The sequence below is a fragment of the Nuphar pumila genome, chromosome 5 (genome assembly GCF_984573655.1).
Source record: "Nuphar pumila chromosome 5, dmNupPumi1.hap1.1, whole genome shotgun sequence".
Taxonomy (NCBI): Eukaryota; Viridiplantae; Streptophyta; class Magnoliopsida; order Nymphaeales; family Nymphaeaceae; genus Nuphar; species Nuphar pumila.
In genome coordinates this window covers 38,355,493-38,376,922 of record NC_143253.1, presented here as the reverse complement: position 1 = coordinate 38,376,922, position 21,430 = coordinate 38,355,493, and the positions used below count along the sequence as shown (strand labels likewise).

The window sequence follows — 21,430 nt, the reverse complement described above, 5'->3', positions numbered from 1 at the left end:
AATCTACTTGGAAAGACACAGCTAACAAAAATAAAATTAAACTATATGTTGTATGGAATTGACTCTTACTTTGATCTAAATGCAACAAATATGCACAAATCCAATGATGCAAAACCAAAACTTTTGTGCATAAAAAGAAAGAAATTTGACCTATATGTGAATCAAATAAAGAAAAGGGAGAGAAAAAGCAAACCTCTCAGTTTACCTCCAATGGAGGGATTGAGAAGAAGAAACGTGGTCTTTCCTCTGGGTTGCATGTACCTCCGATAATGGGGACAAGAAGAAGCCAACGATAACAGAGATTAGAAGATGAAACAAGAGAAAAAAGAAGAACTGAGGGAAGAAACAATCAAGAGTGAAACAGAGGAAGAAGAGAAGAGGGGGAGGCAGACAGAGGGTATGTTTTCCAAGAGAGAAGACACCCTCCATGGCTGAAAAAATATTTTTTATACTAAAAAATTAGGTTAAACGTTCTTTCAGAAGTGGTCTGATTAAATTTTGGAAATTTCAAAATAGTACCTCTAGAAAAATGTGTTTTCAGAAAAGAGTAATTCTAAATAAACTAAAATTGGTTACTAAAACTCCTAAACTAATTAAACTATAAAATAAAAGTCCTAAACTAATCAAAACACTGAAAAATGCAGGGAAGAGCTTAAAATATGCATTTTTTTCTTTATTTTACATTTAAAGTAGTTTCTAAAAAATGTTGACAAGAATGAGTTTTTATGCGATTTTTTGACGGATCATGCATAAAAATGGATGAATAAAATACAAAAATTATGCATGATCAATAACAATCCAAAACACTAGCATTATTGGAAAAGATTTGGCTCGCATTGGTTCTCTATTCACTACTTGAAAAAAAGTTTTCATAATAGGGTTAGACTTAACAAGTCTTTAGTAGAAAAGCGCTATTTAATACTCATAAATTAAAACAAATACGTAAAAACACCAATACTCACACATGCAGTTATCAATCAATACTTTAAGAATACATATGATGTAATGCTTTTCATGATTTTTAATCATTCACACTTGCATAATTCTTTCAATTAGAAGCAATTACATATTCATAAATATTTAAACATGCATGAACAATTAATAATGTATGTACTTATCATTGCATAATGATCAATTCTTTATGCATGGGCGACTTTAACATCTTTAATTAGATTTTCTTTTTAAATAATGCATGCCAGTCAATTTAGGTTGCAGTTCCTTAGCCCTGTGGGTACTAACACAAGCAGTAATCTGTATCAAGGCCATGACACAAGTAGTGTTTTCATACAATTGTGGCTTTGACTTGGCCAGACACCATTCACCAATGTCGGGTGAGGGACGACCAAAGCGAGAGAATCTCCCAACACCACTAACTCGATGCATCAAACTTTACTCATGAGATTATGTCCTCCACACTGCAATCTAATGAGAAGGATTCTCTTATCTTCGTGGTTGGGGAGGAGCAACCTTTTGTGCTTAAAAATAGTATCCATGAAACCAAAAGTATCACTTACCCTCTCCTTGTAAGCATCAATATTTAGTGTTACATGTTTTACCCTTTTTAATTCATTGATTCCATGTAACACATAATTCAAATCAAATTAAAAGATTCAGGCCTCTTCAAAGCTCATGGATACACATGTTTCAAATGCAAATCAATAACCACGCATCAATGTACTTGTATATATTTTTGACATTAACATTCATTCATCAATATGCAGTGATCATAAACAATTAAAAGCATTTATATTTAATTACATTTCGTGCTCATTTCATTCAGTTCGATAGTAAATGGTGACAAAAGCCAAATAGTGCATAAGCACTTTATTCAATTCGTGCCTCGTAATTGGATACTCAATCCCTGCATAAAAATTACTTTAGTAGTACATATGCAATATTATTCAATTTGTATAAAAGCATGTTCAAATGCCTAGTAAAATAACGCATGCATTTGAATGGGCCCTTAGTTGGATTGGGATCCGTCCGACCTCTAATCTTTCTAACTATTATGACTGTCACAGAGCTGTGTACAATATGTGGAAAGATATGATTTTTTGATGTATTATAGTAAATTTTGTCAACTTTCCTATGCCATAACCATTCATAAAATTCCTTTGTATGAGAGAGATACGACTGGTTTTGTATACATCTATACTTTTCAGTTTCAACTATCATTGTTCAGTGCTTTGTCTAGCAATAAAACTCAACATTTTACAGATTTGTGAAATTTTTTTAGCTTTCCAACACAGTAAATCATTCATAAAAACTCCTCCGGATGAGAGAAATACAAATGATTTACTGGTCAGATGTCAAGCCAAAAATATGAAATAACGAGAAACATGCATTCGAGTGAGCATAAATAGGCCACTAGAATTGAGTTTTTCATAAATTTTCAATAACAACATTTCATTCATTATTTCAAAAATCTCAAATAATGACAATACAATTTTTTTTCAGACAAATCTCATTTTTACAACCACTAGACTGGAAAATCGATCTGTCTTACTGAAAACTATTTCCTTAGAAAAGTTGAGTATTTTTCCTAGATTTATGCATAGATCTCTAATTTCCTCACAACAATATGACATATTTTCAATTGACAATATACAACATGGATAAGAGGATTAAATCAAGCATTATAACTGAATTTTTTACACAAAAAAAAAGATTATATAACTCCCTATTGCATTCAAAAACCAATTTTGTTTATGAGAAAACCCATTACATGGTTGACATAAAATCTTAGGTTCTTGATAAACAAAATATTTTCTAGGGATTGAATGGAGTCTCCACAGGGAAATCTGGTCAGTCCCTTCTTAACTAAAATATTTTAGGATTTATGAAGTTTTTTTTAAAACCCTTCACACTTCATATCTGGGCTTATCGGTTATGCTTGATTTTTCGTATTCGAATATAATGCAATGCCCTATATTTTTTTTGTTAAGACTCGAGATCGGAGTCATTTTTCACATGTACATGTATGTGTACACCTATGATTCAGAGTGTATACATGCATATGTGTGTCACACTCTAATTTTAATTAAAGTCAATAAAACTGATTTCACATAAATTGATTTCTGAGAGGGTTTTCAAGTCCAAAAACCATCTCTACTCCAAATACCATAAATCCAACGTTGAATCCTCACATGGGAGGTTTGGCACATGATATATCTATTTAGAATCAAAATAAACTTGTGTATATGAGTTTCGATCTATGTGTAAAGAATAAAACCCTATACCATTTTCGAGAAAACTACTCCGCTTGACGAAAAAGTTGGTTCCTCTACTCGAATCGCCTCATCCTCATTGTGTGGTGCCTGTCGATGCTCAGCCCCTCTCCAATGTGTGGTGTAGTCCTCTTGGTTATGTGAAAGAGGAAAAATCAGGAAAAGGAGGAGAAGAGGAAAAAGAAAGAGAAAGAAGAAGAAAATAAAGAGAACAAGAAAAAAAAATTTAAATGTCAAATAGGGGGGGGGGGTGTGTGAGCCCTTCCATTTTATAAGTCCTAAGCTAGATCAAGGTGCTTGAGTAAATCTTAGCCCTTGATCTAGATCCCCTACTTCTTTTATTTCTTCTTTTTTTTTCTAAATTTCCTTAACATGTATTTTATAATTTTTTTCTATTTGCCTTATCTTATATATATTTTTTTCTATATATTTTACATTACAATTTTTTTCTAATTAACTATCTAACCTAGGTTATGTATTTCATGTAATGTACTATTAGGTACTTTATAAGACTTATAGTCATACAAAGACTGGATGTCACCCTCTTGTGTGGTTTTTTTTTCTAATTCCAAAACTAGTCAAACTGGCTTGCTTGGCAAGCTAGTTTGACTTGGTCTTTTTTTTTCTTTTGTTATTTATTTATTTTTCTTTCCTTCTTCCTTTCTTTTCAGATTTCAATTTCTTTTTCTTCTTAGCTATCCAGCCTATCCTAGATTGTTGTAGGATGGGACAAATCCTCTTGGGAGGGCCTTCCATTGGTTTTTGGAAAGTTTTGACTTAGCCTTTAAAAACTTGATTTTTTGAAACTTTTAAAAAAACTTTAAAATTTAAAGTTTTAAATTAAATATTTTCAATTAAACCTTGAGGTGACACATAGGATGGGCCCTATAGGGGCCGACCCACCTATGGATCTCTACTCTTTTATTGGTTTTAGTTAAATCAAATTTTTTATTCCATAATTTATTTATTTTATCAATTGACTTTACTTAATATTTTGGATTTCAAAATTTTTAAAACCACATTTAAATTTTAAATGACATGATTCTACATGTAATACAAATTATTTCAAATTCACATTAGATTTTTTTAAATACTAATTTATCATACTTATCTAAATTCCTTATAAAAAATACCATTTTCACTAAAATTAATTTTGAAAGTAATTTCCACTAGGGTCGATAGGACACAGACATTTTGATTTTTTTTCTAAAATATAGTCTATTTATTTCATAACTTCGATTATCATTATCTAACTATTATTTATGAGAATATTCACAAAAAATCATGAAAATTTCATGAAAATTATAGGTATTACAAGTCTCCTCATATTTATAGAAAAATAAATAGATCTTAGATCTGTGTGTGGACTGGGTTTGATCCATGTAGTTTATTTGATTCAAGATCCAAACTTAAGACCAAAGTAACATAATGACATCTATATCCCTGTGGGGCTTACTTGATATTTTCATGAGATATTTATGTGGAGCCCATAAAATATTTTTTTGAGATATTTATGTGGGGCCCATAAGATATTTTTGTAGGGCCCATAAGATATTTTTGTGGGGCTCACATATTTTTGACGTTTCGTTGATATTTTTTATAAAAAAAATAAGTATACCATTCCCTTCGTTATGACGAGACAAAGAAGATTGGCTCTGCGAAATTCTCTAATTTTGTCAAGGGAGCGAGATATGGCTTCTTGGATGTTTGAGCGTATATCCTTGAGGATATATACATCCTAAGTATAATTGACTATGTAAAATTCCTTTGTTTTGCATTCCGAATTAATATGATAAATTTTACATAAAATATCTCTTATTTTTATTCAGAATTTTCACTAAAAACTTATGGATCTTACGGATATCGAGCTCGATGGTGAAGTCCGAACTTCCAACATGCTAAGCACTCGATGTTGCACTTTTGAGACGAAGGGTAGGCAAGGAGATTTTGGCAATGTTTTGACTATCATTTTATTCCTTGAATCGTTTTCCAAATGATTTAGGTGAATCAACTATTTTTTATTTGGATTTGAACTAAACGGTCAACTTTCAACCCGAAAATGACACGTGTTATACAAATAATAAATAATATTTAAAAATATTTTTTATTTTTAAAATAGGGAGAGTCAGCCTTATACCATATTGATTTTTGGCGGATACGATACAAATCGATCGATTTGCACCGATACTAACAATATTGGATTTGCAAGACATAAGATTAGGGGCGTAATCATGTCGGGTCTTATCAGTCTTGATTTCAAATCGGGTCTAAAATTTTGATGCAAACCCAACCCGATCTAAATTGGGTATGGATCTGAGTTCGAGTATGACCAAAAATTGTGGACCCATATAAGTTAAAAAGTTCAAACATGTATCATCTAGACCTGACCCATTTTGATATTGGTTCGGGTTTGGGTATGATTGAAAAATGTAGACATGTATGGATTAGCAAATGTGGGTATGATAGGTTCCGTTTCAACTCTTGTCTAGATATTGACATTTTAAACCTAATTATCTGCCATTCAAAAACTATAAATTAATTGAATCGGCTATTCATTACCAAAATTATATGCTAACAAATGAAAAGTTTACTAACGATTCTAAATAATACCAAAATCTAAATATAAAAAAATATTTGAGTACAACCCAGTCATTTCAAGTTGAAATAAAAACACATGAATTATATATCATCTTAAAAAAACAGGTTCGGGTTCTAATAGTGGGTGGGGTTTCAATGGGTTCAATTTAGGTCGGTTCATGTATAAAATAGGTTTGAGTACACAATCGGTTTGGATTGATTCAAGAATAAATCTGGTTTAAGCACATAAAAGTTTCGGTTTCGCTTAGGTTCGGGTTGGTTCAACAATAAAACAGGTTCGGATACAGATTCGGGATCGGGTTCAGGACAGTTCAGTTTTACAGTATATGGAATTATTTGGGCCGGGTATAAAATGCAAGTTGGGTGCAAACAGGTCGGTGTCTTTTAAAAAACTCATGACCCCACCAGTTTTGCTACGGCTCTACAATTTGGACCCGACCGAACCCGTGAGTCTACTGATTTCGGGTCTGGTATAATTAGTTCGGGATATCGGGTCGGGTCGAGTATATCAGATCCAGTTATACCTCTGAGACATCAAATTGTACAGGTTTAAGAAGAAGCATGAACGGCTTGATCTTCAAACTCGATTTGAAATCACGAAACAGTTTCCCATAGTACTCGTGATGATTTTGCCCTCTCCCATCCCAGTTCCGCCGCTCTGTCTTCTCTTTGCAGTCGAGTGTTGACGCTCCCCCGTTCAAAGAGAGAGAGAGAGAGAGAGAGAGAGAGAGAGCGAGCGAGCGAGCGAGCGAGCGAGCGAGCGAGAGAGAGAGAGAGAGAGAGAGAGAGAGAGAGTAGAATATAATAATGGCGACGGAGAAGGGGGCAGGAGGAGGGTTTAGGGGGAAGGTGGATCACTTCCTCTACAGCGGTGAGAAGAAGCATGTCCTCGCTGGTATCGCCATCATCGGCGTCATCTGCGTCATCCCTTGGTTCCTCATGAACCGAGGTAACCCTCGTTTCCCCCACCTTCTTTTTTCTTTTCCAACTTGATGTTCTCTGAGATTTTTGTGCATTGATCTAGGGTTTATGGTTTAGTGATTAACAATCAGAATCAGACACTAGTTTTACATAGGTGAAATATTTTTTGGTTCATTTTTTCTTGGAAGCGACACTAATGATCCGAAAGAAGCTAACAAAATGAAAGTTCCTTTTTTTCTTTTTTTGAAGGAGACACTAATTGTCCATAAGAAATTGTCAACATGGTCTGCTAGATGGTTCCTCAAATTTAAAGTTTAAACCATATTCACAGCCGTACGGCATTCAACCATCATTTATGAAGCAACTGGGATGGTAATGAAATCGACAGATAAGTACTCTTGTGGACAAGCCGCCAATAATCCATTCGCCTGGATCAATTTCTAGTGGCATAGAACCGATTCAAGCAACCGACACCAACAGAATGGTTCATTATCAAATTTAACACGAGGGTGCATGACAGTATCTTCCCCCCCCCCCCCCCCCCCCCGCCCCCCCCGCCCCTTCCATGTTTGCATATTTCGATGCTCAATAACACTGAATCCTTAAGCTGATGCGTTCCTCTTCCATATGCATATTCGCTCCGGTTCATTGCTTTTTTACTGCTTTCATTTGAAGCTAATCTTAAAAAGAGCATCACATTCCTCTAAAAATTCTTATGGAAACATGTATGGCCATATGCATACGCATCCATATTCTAGAGCGAGTCTTCATATTCTTAATATGTTCTCATTCTCTTAGGTGCTTAACCCATCTTACTTGGTGCTCAGTGCTTTGTTTCATGTTAGACCCTCTGGATTTTTGGGCTTAGTGTTCGAAGCAGGTTATATGTCCCCCCCCCCCCCGAACAAGGGCAGTTAGCTACATCTCATGTTCGGGGTCCCAAAGAGAACCACGTATGTAAGCATGTGCGTCTCGTATCCCTATGTTTGTCAGCATTAATTAGCGTTGGAGTTTGATGCGATTGCAAAGACTTAAGTACCCTCTCCTCTATTGGTGCAAAAAAAATGACGATTCTTGAAAAGGAGTGGTTGTAAAGACTTAAGTGCCCCGAAGATGATTATTTAAGACCCAGTCTCTGCACTGCACGATTATCCGAGAAAGAAATCTCCTCTGGAGGAGGCCATGAACATCAACCCTCTCACTCTCTCTCTCCCTTCTATTTTTGCTTCTGTGCACATCCAGCAAAAGATCCTACATTGCTCCATCAAGCACCGACTGACCTGTACATTGACTGTTGTGGAGCCTGATTCAAAGTTTTTACCCTTACAGGAGAAGGGTTTGGGGGCTCATCCCAGCGTGGGTAGCATCATTCAACTAAATGAGTTGTAGATCCTGATTCAGAGTTTTTACCCTTACAGGAGAGGGGTCTGGGGGCTCCTCCCAGCGTGGGTAGCATCATTCAACTTAAAGAGTTGTGAAGTCTGATTTAAAGTTTTTACCCTTACAGAAAGGGGGGTCTGAGGGCTCCTCCCAGCGTGGGTAGCATCATTCAACTTGAAGAGTTATGGAGTCTGATTCAGAGTTTTTACCCTTACAGAAGGGGGGTCTGAGGGCTCCTCCCAGCGTGGGTAGCATCATTCAACTTGATGAGTTGTGGAGCTTGATTTAAAGTTTTTGCCCTTATAGGAGGAGGGTTTGGGGGCTCCTCCCAACGTGGATAACATCGTTCAACTTGATTCGTTGTGGAGCCTGATTCAGAGTTTTTGCCCTTACAGGAGAAAGGTTTGGGGGCTCCTCCCAGCGTGGGTAGCATCGCTCAACTTGATTCGTTGTGGAGCCTGATTTAGAGTTTTTGCCCTTACAGGAGGGGGGTCCGGGGGCTCCCCCCGGCACGGGTCCCGGGTGTCGTGGTCAAAAAAAGCACAGGGTGTCGTGGTGAGAAAGACATATGTTTGTTCCAAGCAAGGTTGGAAGAAATCAATGGAAAATCCAACAGGGAGCATGCCAGAATCAAGATGTGGATGTCAAGCGAGAATGGTGTTGTGCAACTCAAATAACACAAAATAATAAGGGTCTGGTTTTTAGTTAAAATGGGGAATGAAATGACAATAGAAATTGCTTAAAATTTACAGAAATAAACTAGACTCAATAACGAAGACACCACTTTTTACGGATTTGGAATATGACCTCCGGTTAGGGAGATATGACCCTGACAAGTTGGTCCTAATTCGGGTAGCGATTTACAGTGTTTTGCTTACTGAATAACACTATAAATCGCTGTAGCGATTTGCGGAAGACACTACAAATCGCTATAGTGAGATCCAAAAACACTATAAATCGCTATAGCGATTTGCGGAAGACACTACAAATCGCTATAGTGAGATCCAAAAACACTATAAATCGCTATAGCGATTTGCGGAAGACACTACAAATCGCTGTTGAAAAGCTGGATAACACTATAAATCGTTGTGGGCCTCGTTGGAGACCCCAAAATACTACAAATCGCTGTAGGAAAGCTTGATAACACTAAAAATCGCTGTTGGAAGCCCCCAAAAAAATTTGGTCCCGAGGGCGCTGCCCCCCGAGCCCCCGCCAGGGGCGGCTCCCCCTGGACCCCCGCCCGCTAACCGCACAACGGGATCCGCGTCGGGAGGAGCCCCCGGACCCCCCTTCTGTAAGGGCAAAAACTCTAAATCAGGTTCCACAATGAATCAAGTTGAATGATGTTACCCATGTTGGGAGGAGCCCTCAGACCCCCCTTCTGTAAGAGTAAAAACTCTCAATCAGACTCCACAACTCTTCAAGTTGAACGATGCTACAGTCAGTGTGCAGGTCAGTCAGTGTTTGATGGAGCAATGTAGGATCGTCTGTTGGATGTGCACAGGAGTAGAGAGAGAAGAGAGAGAGAGTGAGAGAGTTCATGTTCATGGCCTTCTCGAGGGAGAACTCTTTGCATCCCTTGATTTCTTCTATAGAGAGAGAGAGAGAGAGAGAGAGAGAGAGAGAGAGAGAGAGAGAGAGAGAGGGTTTTACAGTGTTTTACGGAGAAAGAAGAAGAAGACTTTGAAGAGTCAACATCATCCTCGACTTTCTGGATGGAGGACATGTTTGTCCTTTTTTTGAACTGTTTGTTTTTTCTTTTTTGAATGAAGGGCATTTTTGTCATTTTCTTAAACCATCACTTTATGAGAAGAATAGCAAGAAAGGGTACTTAAGTCTTTGCAACAACACCAGAGTCCGATGCAAAGTTATGTCAACATACACGGGAATACGAGCCCCATGTGCTTGTATACGTGGTGCTCATTCAAAGCCCCGAACACAGACGTGGGATTTTTGGGCTTAGTGTTGGTCAAACAAGAGTTGGAACCGGAAGACGGCCAGGTTGGAAGATTCGGAGTTGCAGTGGACGGGTACATCAAACGGAATCCTGCGGACTCAAGTGAATAGAACCTGCTGGACTTAGGCCTTGAGGCTTGTGGGTTACGTGTCCTAGGGTTAGAACCCTTGCTGACATGGTGGGGAAGTGGTCGGATGTTCCTAATGGTTGCGAACGGCGGGACTAGGTAAAATGGCTAGCCGAGTTGGTGCGGTTTAGGCTCATGAATTGTTCGGGTAAGGGTCTAGGTTTAGAATTTGTAAGACCTGGTTTAGGAGGTCCAGGAAGGTATAGGGACATGTGAAGAGGTGTGAGACAGGTGTTGGACTGTGGGAAAGGCTGCTGACAATCTGGGGTTACTGAAACTGTTTAATCGGGTAGGCCAGTATAATGGTAGGATGTGGTTTCAGGTTTTTGGTCCTGGAAAATATTAAAAGGTTAGGCTAAGGCCTAGACATGGGTCTAGGGAACACTTACCACGTTCTAGAGTGCTGACGTTTGATCTGCAGTGCAGCAACACTGACCGGGTTGCTGGGAAATCCAAGACTGCATGGCCCGAGACACAAAAGGAGCTTGGGCTCTTCCGGAAGGGGTGACTGACCAGCTTGAGGTTCTGGTCCTCACGTGAATTGCACTCTTGGTTGGGGACTAGCACAAAGGTAGACCTATGATTTGGACTAACACAAAGTCAGATCTCTCATTGGCCCTAGACTATTTGATAAATGAAAAAGGCTTCGCCTATATAGGTAACCATATAGCAAAAGTCCAAATCCTCATGATTATCTGAATCTTGCCATGGATGATCTTGCACAATCATTGAAGTCCCCACCATGATTTTGGGCATCAAACTGCACACTGAGAGGAAAGATCAATGCTTCTATCAACCCTACATCAGGCTTTGCAAGCAGTTATAAAGATTCTGTGAAACCCATCTGCTGGTGATCTATCGCACATCATGACTGCAATAGAACTCAGTATTCTATAACATACCTCAGAATGATATAGATCCACAAAATTGGGAAGCTTCTTGTTTTTTATCTCTGTATATCCACGACATTTTTCCATAGTGGGGTTCCTTGATTATATACTTTTCCTGATCTCCAATTCATAGATGTTGGACCTTGAGTGTAGATGAAACTAGCAATCTTGCCAATGTGAATAAGATCAAAGGATCATGTTAAGGATATGAATATTTTGCTGAATTCCAAAGAGTTGCATTGAAACAAAAGAAATAGAAGAATTCATGATAAAGAATTCTTCATCTACCATGATAGATCTTGAGTTATCATTGTCACCCAAACTAATAGCCAAAGCATGTTGGCACCTATGTCACATAGGTGTGGGTGCGGATGTGGGTACGGGTGCGGCCTATGTCACAGGGATTCGGCTAGCAGGGGTCGCACGTCGACGCGGGTGCGGGTGCGGCATCGGGTGCAGCATCGGGTGCAGTCAACCCGATCTTGGGTGCGTTGACCGCACCCAGGATCATTTCGGTCCATTTTTGTTTGGATTTAAAAAAAAAATTTGCCCTACGAAATGGGCTGCAGAATTAAAAAAAATTTTCTGGACAGCTGCTTGCTGCTGCTGCTCTTGTTTTATAAAGGGGCACTTGTGTCCACAACATCTGACGAGCTTTGTTGGCATCTCATGCTATTTCTGCCTCCAAACAATTAATTCACAGCGTTGGAAAACATACTGTTAACTTGGAAATGATGATCCATCTTCCTCAAAAATTAAAACCAAAATTCAAGAGCCTTTTGAAGTCTTTATGCTTCAACCAACCAAATCCTTTTTCGTCAAGGATTTTCTCTCTCCATAATAAATGATAATGATGGTGGTAGAGTAGAGCCTTGGTGGCTATTAGTATTCAATTTTCTCTTGACGAGGTGCTCTAGTGCAACTGTATATAAAATGAAATTTGAAGAACCCTAGGCAGTGGCGTGGCAGTGGCGTCGTAGGCCTCGTGAAGACTCTCTCTCCAACAAACCACGTAAAACCTTTCACTTATATTTTTTTTGTGAAGACTAGGGAGTTTCAGACATGATTGAATCATGACAGTCAACTGAACGCAGCAGGCTGGGTCGATCAGATTGCCAATCTTTTCGGTTCATCAATTTTGTCCCGTTGAGCTAAAGTACACAACAAGCAGAACATGGGTAACAAGTCTTCACCCTCGACCCCCTTCTCTCTCTCTCTCTCTCTCTCTCTCTATATATATATATATACATACATTTTTGCCCCTGCCGCACCTCCACACCCGGGTTTTTTGGAAGTGCCGAACCCCCGCACCCATGTGACATAGGGTGCGACACTTTAAAAAAACTTGGGTGCGATATATATATATATATATATATATATATAAATTTTTTAACAGTTTATTTGTGTGCATTTATGTATTTCTATATATATATATATATAATATAGATAAAAATGGACTTGATTAGGGTTAGCTGAATCTACTTTTGGATAGAAATGGATCTCAGTGTGGTTGACTTCACCTAACACAAAGGAAGTTGTGTCCAAGTGTCGCACCTGCCTGGGTGCGGGTGCGATGCAGGTGCGGTGCCCTGTTATAAGAGTCTGTGTGACATAGGTTGGCACTATGTATTTGTGCATATAGGCTAATATTTTAGTTTTAAAAGGGAAATCCGAGCTCCATTCTTGCATGTTTTTAAGATCACAAAAACTTTACCAAGATCTGCCCTAGCCAAAGCATGGTGTTGCCCTGATGTAAAACAATTGTTGATGCATCCTCCTGTTCTTGATGAGCAGGCAACAAAAATTTATGCTCAAGATGGTGAAAGGTCAAAAAACATGTGGCTATAAAATGGGAAGGCGAAACTTCCGATGCAATAGAGGCAAGAAGCTGATGATTAGCCATTGCAGTGTAGACATAGGTGTAAAATTCTCTATAAAAAGAGATTTTGTGTATAAAAACAATGCTAGAAGTACAAAGTGCACAAAGGCACAAGGGAGAACTCTCACAAGTGCACAAGGGCACGGATACAAATGCACAAGAGCATAGAAAATATCAACTTCAATATATTGGGTCCCAAGAGGGGCTTTACAAAAGCTGACCAGAACTCAAGGGGGGAACCCCCTATTTATACAAATGAGAGGCCATGGAGGGGCTCCCAATATGATCGTTGGGACCCCTCCAACGGTTATAATTATAACTGTTGGAGGGGCCAGCGATCATGTTGGGTGGGCCCCATAAAAAGCAAAAGGAAAAAAAGGAAAAAATTAAAAATAAGAAAAGAAAAAATTACAAGAAAAATTACAAACATATTCTCAAAAAAGAATTTGTAAAATTAGGTGAAATGACGAATATACCTTTATCGGGTAGGAATACATATTTATATATATAACTAGATAGATACATATATGTATATATATGAGATATATATGTATATGTATATGTATATGTATCTCTCTCTCTCTCTCTCTCTCTATATATATATATATATATATATATATATATATATATATATATATATATATATATATATATATATATATATACTATGTCACATGGGTGCGGGTGCGGGGATTCGGCACTTCCAAAAAACCCGGGTGCGGGTGTGCGGCAGGGGCAAAAATGTAATATATATATATATATAAAGGGGAGAGAGAAAATCCTTTACGCAAAAAAGGATTTGATCCTGCCAGGAGCTGTCAGCTCCTGCCAGGACTGCCAGGAGCTGCCAGGAGCTGACATCTCCTGCCAGGACTGACAGGAGCTACGCAAAAAAGGATTTGAGGAGCTGTCAGCTGCTGACAGCTCCTGCCAGGACTGACAGGAGCTGCCTTTTCAAATCCGATTTTCTCTGCTGACAGGAGCTGTCAGCAGATTTTTTTTTTTTTTAAATTCGCAGCCCATCAGCAGCTGTCAACTGATTTTTTTTTTAAGTTTCGCAGCCCATTTCAGAGGGAAAATTTTAAAAAAAAAAAAAATCCAAAAAAAATGGACCTAAATGATCCTGGGTGCGGTCAACGCACCCAGGATCGGGTTGACCGCACCCGGTGCCGCACCCACACCCGCACCCGCGTCGAGTCGCGTCGACGCGGGTGCGGCACCCTGCTAGCCGAATCCCTGTGACATAGTATATATATAAGATACAATATAATTTAACACCCCCTCAAACTTACGGTGCGATAGCCGCAAGTTTGCCCAAAAGAAAATGAAACTGAGGGGAGCAAAGCGCCTTAGTGAAGAAGTCCGCTAGTTGATACTCCGATGTCACATATGGAAGATCGATGATTTTTTTCAAATATTCTTTTCGAACATAATGGCAGTCCATGTCTATGTACTTCGTGCACTCATGGAAGGTATGATTTTTGGCAATGTATATCGCACTCTTATTGTCATAACATAACTTTGTCGGTTCTAGAATATGAACTCCCATATCTTCTAGCAGACGCCGAATCCATACTATTTCCATGGTTGTGGATGTCATGGCTCTATACTCAACTTCAATGGAGGACAAAGAAACCTTCTGTTGCTTCTTACACCTCCAAGAGTCCAACGATTCACCTAAAAAGATATAGAAACCAGTGGTGGAGTGACGATTATTAGGGTCACCTCCCCAATCAGAGTCAATATACGTAATTAAATTTAATTCAGAGGATAAAGAAAGAAATACTCCCTTATTTGCTGTTCCCTTTATATATCTGATGATTTGAAGTATTGCACTCATGTGAATCGACGTAGGAGCATGTTGGAATTGACTTGCAATGTGAACTGCATGAGATATATCGGGCCTATTGATGCTAAGATACATCAATGACCCAACCAACTGTCTGTAAGGAGTAGGATTATCCAAAATAATCCCATCATCGATCCTCATCTTGGATCCTCATCTTGGATCCAACAACTTCGGGTGTTTCACAAATTTTGTCATCAGTAATGCCTGATCAATCAATTATCTCACAAGCAAGCTTAGTTTGGAATAAAAAATATCCTCTATGATAGAAAACAACTTCAATGTCCAGAAAGTACGTCAGAAAACCTAAGTCTGACATCTCAAATTTTTCAGTTAGCGCAAACTTAATTTTTTTAATTCCCTTGATATCATCACCTGTAATTAACATGTCATCAACATATAGTAGCAAGATTACAATTCTTGCATCAGATTTCTTTACAAATAAGGAAATGCCAATATAGCATGAGACAAATCCATTTTCTATCATTAAACTGTTAAATCGGTCATACCAAGTTTTGTGAGCTTGTTTTAGACAATAAAGAACTTTTCGTAAATGGAAAGCTTTACTATTAGGGTAGTTCATTCCATGAGGAGTGGTCATATAAACTTCATTTAGATCTCTATTTAAGAAAGCATTTTTGACATCCATTTGATAAATGTTATATTTTTTAATTGATGCGATGGTAATAAGGCATCTAACTGAAACCATTCGAGCAACGGGGGCAAACGTTTCATCATAATCTACCACATATTCTTGTCATTATCCTTTAACAACTAGACGTGCCTTATATCTCTCAAGAGTTTCATCACTCTTGGTTTTGACTTTAAAAACCCGCCTACATCCTATACTTTTCTTTCCTTTAGGAAGAGCCTGAAACTCCCATGTTCTAGCTTTCTTAAGAGCCCTTAGTTCATTTTTTATGGTTTCTACCCATTCATTTATCTTTTTGGCTTCAAAATTTTTGGGCTCAACGTATGAGTGTATGGCACTAAGGCACACTCTATGTTTGGGAGAAAAGGAGTCATAAGATATGAATCTAGAAAGGGGTCTCCTATTTCTCTCAGTTCTTTGAGAACTTTCACCCAAGGTGATGGTTTCACTAGGTTGACTATATTTCTCTATAGCACTTTTAAAACTGCTTTGGTCTCTATATTTGTATACAACAGGTTTCCTAGAAGATCTATCATCAACCTCATTATAGATAAAAGGCGAAGAAGGATTGCCATTCTCTTCTACTTCTTTTTCACTTGGTGTGAATGCCTCATCACTGATGTCATCATCTTTTGATAATAGATCAAATAAGAAGGAATAATCTATATTTTCCTCATGTGTTTCAGTTTTTTCAAACCCACTAATATTTTCTAGAAAGCTTACATTTCTAGACACATAATTTATCATTCTTGATATCATAGCATCGAAATCCTTTTTGAGTCTCGGAATACCCAAGGAAGGCACATGGAATGGCTTTAGGAGAAAGTTTATAATTTTTATCTCTCAAAATAAAACATTTGCAACAAAAAACCCTTAACCTACTATAATCAGGATCTCTTTTATACAAAATTTCAATTTTATCCAAATTTTTGGATGGAGGACGATTTATAAGATAGACAGATGCAAGGGCGGCTTCAGCCCAAAATCTTTTAGGGATGTTTTGGGAAATGAGCAGGGTTCTGGTTGTCTCAATAATGTGCCTATGTTTTCTTTTGGCAAAACCATTTTGTTGGGGTGTTTTGGAACAAGATATTTGATGAATTATCCCATAATTCTCAAAATAATTTTTAAAATCATTTGAAAGATATTCTCCCCAAGAATCTGTTATAAGAATCTTTAAATTTTTGTCAAATTGATTCTTAATCATCATATGATAAGATTTAAATGTTGCAAAAACCTCGTGTTTATATTTAAAAAAATATATTCAAGTAAATCTAGAGAAATCATCCACAAATATCACGTAATAAGAGAACCCTCCTTTTGAAATAATGGGTGCAGGTCCCCAAACATTTGAATGAGCAAGTTCAAAGGGTTTTGTAGTAAATATGGATCTTTGATAATATGTCCAACTTCTCATTTTTCCAAGTGTGCAATAATTACAAACAAATTTTTCTTTACATAAATGTTTGGCAAACGGAAGATATAAAATTTTTGTGATATTGGGGTGGCCAAGTCTTTTGTGTCATACATTAATGTCTTTGTGATGTAACACATTACAAAAAGAATCTTTTGGAATATGAAGGAAGTCGACAGAGTAAAAATCTCATTTTCTAGAGCCTTCTCCAATCAATTTTCTGGACCGACGATGCTGTATCAAACATTTATCAGATGAGAATTTTATATCACATCCATGGTTCGAGAGTTGAGAGATAGAAAGTAAGTTTAAATTTAGTTTTGGAATAAATCTAATTTTAGGAATAAAAAAACCTTTTTCTTTAAAAATTTTAGTTACTTTAATTTCAAGAGAAGTGCCATCGACAGTTGAAACAAAAGATGGTGATGAATTCTTTAAAAAAATCAGATAAAGAACATATGTTGGGGGACATATGAAAAGAGGCACCCAAATCTAAGAGCCAAGAGGTCTTATCGGGAGAAGAATAGGTAGATGTAGCTGCTCCAGAAACAACTCCCTTAAGAAGTGGTTGAAGCACTTCCATGATCTGATGTAGAGAAAGAGCTCCATTTGAGGGAGTCATATTTTCTTCTTTTTGAGATGTGGTGGCCATGACAAGCAATTTCTTCCATTTAGGGCAAACATGCTTGATGTGCCCTGATTCTTTACAAAAATGACACATAATTTTGCTGTAGTCCTTTCTTCCTCCTTGACCACTTGATCCTTGATTTTGATTTTTGAAGTGAGGGGGTTTATAAGTTCGAAGATTGTTCCCCGGTCTTGAAATGACATTAACGACATCACTTTCTTCATTAGTTGAAGTTGCAAGAACACTCAGATTGTTTTTGCTAGTATTCATATGCGTTTCCTCCCCACTTAGCTTGGCAATGACATCTTCAAGAGAGGGGAAAACAAAAGAGAGAAGAACAGACCAAATTTGCTCTAACTCGGGTCTAAGCCCATTAAAAAAATTGAAAAAATGGTCATCTTCCAATTGTTTGTATCTAAGCTCAGTGGCTTCTCCACTCCATTTAGGCTCAAGCATAGCGAGTTCATCCCATATGGATGACAATTCCGCAAAATATTCCCTTATAGACATTTCATTTTGTTGAAGGGTCAAAGCCCTTTTTTAGAGATAGTACTTATGAGACAAGTCTCTTGACATGTACATTTTCTCAAGATAATGCCAAGCTTCCGATACTTTCTTGAATTTAATAATATTGGCATTTATCTTAGTTTCAACCGATGAAAAAATCCAAGAAAGAATCTTGAAATTTTTCATTTCCCATTCCTCATGTTTCTTGAAATAATCTTCAAGAACTCTGTTTCTTTCTTCTCTTTCGAGGATTTTAATTTCACCTTTCTCTACCAAAGTAATCTTTGGTTCGGGTTTCAATATAGAGCCAAGAACATATCCCCAAAGACCTTTACCTTTTATGTGAGCTTCTATATTCCCGGCCCAAACATGATAGTTTGAGCCATTCAACTTGAAGCCAAGAGAGAAATGTAAATCTTTTTCGCTCATTAGAGAGAAGATAATAGAGAAAAAATCACGTACCACAATAAGTTTTTTGATCTTGTTGTAGGAAACTTCTAAAATATTGGATGAAGATAAGTCTCCACGTCAATCACAAAAAGCTTGAAGACACGCTTTTCGAGACACTCAACCATACGTCTTTCCTTCTTCAAACCTTGCTCTGATACCATGTAAAAATCTCTACAAAAAGAAATTTTGTGGATAAACACAATGCTAGAAGTACGAAGTGCACAAAAGCACAAGGGAGAACTCTCACAAGTGCACAGATACAAATGCACAACAACAAACAACAACAAACAACAACAACAACTACGCCTTCATCCCAAAACAATTTGGGGTCGGCGATATGAACCAACAAAGAAAATCATTCTGTGTCTTCCACATGAATCCTTCTTCTCCAATCATTTCTATCCAATGTCATGTCCTCGGTGAGGTTCAAAGCATTCATATCCTTTCCTATCATCTCCATCCAAGTCTTCCTAGGCCTAGCCCGACCTCTTTTAACTAATATATTTTTCCATTTCTCCATCCTTTTAACTGGAGCATCATTAGGCCTTCGCCGAATATGTCCAAACCACCGTAAACGATTCTCTCTCATCTTATTTTCAATGGGTGCAACGCCTACCTTCTTACGTATATCCTCGTTCCGAATCTTATCTTTTGTTGTATTTCCACACATCCATCTAAGCATACGCATCTCAGCTACACTCATTTTTTGAATATGATGTCTCTTGGCAGCCCAACATTCCGTACCATATAGTAAAGTGGGCCTAATAGTCGTCCTATAAAACTTTTCCTTCAACCGCAATGGCATTCTACGATCACACATCACTCCATTTGCACTTTTCCATTTCATCCACCCAAGCTTTATCCTATGATTTACATCTCCATCAATTTCTCCATACTATATGGTACGGAATGTTGGGTACAAGAGCATAAAAAATATCAACTTCAATATATTGGGTCCCAAGAGGGGATTTACAAAAGCTTACCAGAACTCAAGGGGGGAACACCCTATTTATACAAATGAGAGGCCATGGAGGGGCTCCCAATATGATCGTTGGGACCCCTCCAACGGTTATAATTATAACCGTTGGAGGGCCCAACGATCATGTTAGATGGGCCACTCCATGTGCTAAAAAGCAAAAGGAAAAAAAAAAAAACTAAAAATATGAAGAAAAAATTACAAGAAAAATTACATACATATTCTCAAAAAAGAATGTGTAAAATTAGGTGAAATGATGAATATACCCTTATTGGGTAGGAATACATATATATATATATATATATATATATATATATATATACGAGATATATATGTATAAGTCTCTCTCTCTCTCTCTCTCTATATATATATATATATATATAAGATACAATATAATTTAACAATAGACACACAGCCCCTTTCCCTAACAGAATGGTCTTTTCAGAGCTATCACATGGATACAGCTGGGGATTCTGGGATCCATCCATTTTTACAAAATTTTCAATATGACTAACACATAAGGGGATAAGGAAGAGGAGTCAAAATGGAGTATCCTTGTGACACTGAGTATAAGAGGGCCTTACTGGATCAAACTGCCATGTGGCAAACATACATTGTTTATTTTAAAACCAGACGTTTGTTGAGAAGGATATAGTATCACCGATTGCAGCAGCATATTATGCTGGGCTGTCATCTGCTAAATCCTGAGCAAAGACGATTCCACTGTTACCCTAATTAAAGCATTCTTTAATGAAGTGTTTTGTGTCAGATTGAATAGCAACAGCAAATTATATGCCTTGTTTAGGTTTTTTTTCCTGTTTTAAATTAATGTATGCAATTGCATATTGAATTTTTCTCTAATAGTGTCACTTCTGTTTGTTCATAGGCGCCACACACCGATCCCACCAGGATTTTATGGAGAAAGCTGACAAAGCCCGGAGCGAAAGACTCTCTTCCAGTGCAACTTCTATTAAATGAAGGGCTTGGAGATCAATCAAAATAATTTATGAGGCATCTGTTCTTTCCCTGAGTTTGTCAAATATTGTTTTAACTGAGATTCATCTATGTTGTGCAGGTCACTTGCATGAAGTGTCCAGTTGAACAAAATGCATTTAAACTTTTTTCATTAGGATATCATAACAAAGGTTGCCTCGCATGTTGTGCAGGTCACTTGCACAGTTATGACATTTGTGAATAACTTTGAGCCCTGTCTTTACTAGTTTTTAAAGAACAATAATGGATTTTATCTTCCTATTTAGGTGCATTCATTTTGTTCAGCTATTGAGATTAAGTTGCTAACATTGGATAACAACATGATTCACTGCTGATCTGTATAAACCCCCCTCCCCCCAACAAGAGAGAGAGAGAGAGAGAGAGAGAGAGAGAGAGAGAGGACTAAACAATGTAAAGCCTCTTTCACACTTCAAAGGCAAGCAGTAGAGGGTACAAAACAACGAGTTTTTGTATTCCACATTTGGGGCATAGGACAATGAAGCCCTTCTATGTATTTCACAGTTTCCTTATTGAAAGCTTAATTTGCTGTATCCACTATATTCTGTACATTCAAAAGGACGGTTTTCTTTTTCTTTTTTGTTTCAGCATTTTCAATAAATGCATTTCAAGCACTTAAATTCCAAGTGCATCAGTCTTGCATAGGGCTGGGAAATGAGACACTCCGCTCGTGGCTCAGCTTGTGTTTGGCTCGTAAAGAACTCGTTCAAACCAAGGTCAAACTAGTAAGCGGAAGCGGGAAACAATAGGAGAAGCGAGGCAATTTAAAATTTATAGGAAGTGGGAAGCGAAGTATCAATTTGAAAGCAAAAATATAAATAAAAAATGAAGCAATATGGTAACTAGATAGGAATCGAACAAGAAACAAATAAAAACTTAAATAAAATTGATCATTCTTATATTTCATGATTTTTGTTAAAATCTAACAATGATGGTTACTAATTTAGAGAAAGTATGTGGGAAGTGA

General features: G+C 37.5%; 1 protein-coding gene across 1 annotated transcript; it reads left to right on the top strand.

Moving 5' to 3' along the window:
* The first annotated feature begins 6,505 nt into the window (after nucleotides 1-6,505).
* Nucleotides 6,506-20,706, top strand: LOC149837391 (GAG1At protein). The gene is made up of 2 exons (XM_090007359.1): nucleotides 6,506-6,774; nucleotides 20,339-20,706. The coding sequence occupies exons 1-2, from the start codon at nucleotides 6,633-6,635 to the stop codon at nucleotides 20,428-20,430; spliced, it is 234 nt and encodes a 77-aa protein (XP_089863485.1). The 5' UTR covers nucleotides 6,506-6,632; the 3' UTR covers nucleotides 20,431-20,706.
* Nucleotides 20,707-21,430: the final 724 nt, after the last annotated feature.

Bases quoted from the DNA above. Each gene is read 5' to 3' on its own strand.
- LOC149837391 (XM_090007359.1), top strand. From the start codon at position 6,633: ATGGCGACGGAGAAGGGGGCAGGAGGAGGGTTTAGGGGGAAGGTGGAT. The intron at 6,775-20,338 runs GTAACCCTCGTT...GTTTGTTCATAG, and splicing joins TTGGTTCCTCATGAACCGAG to GCGCCACACACCGATCCCAC.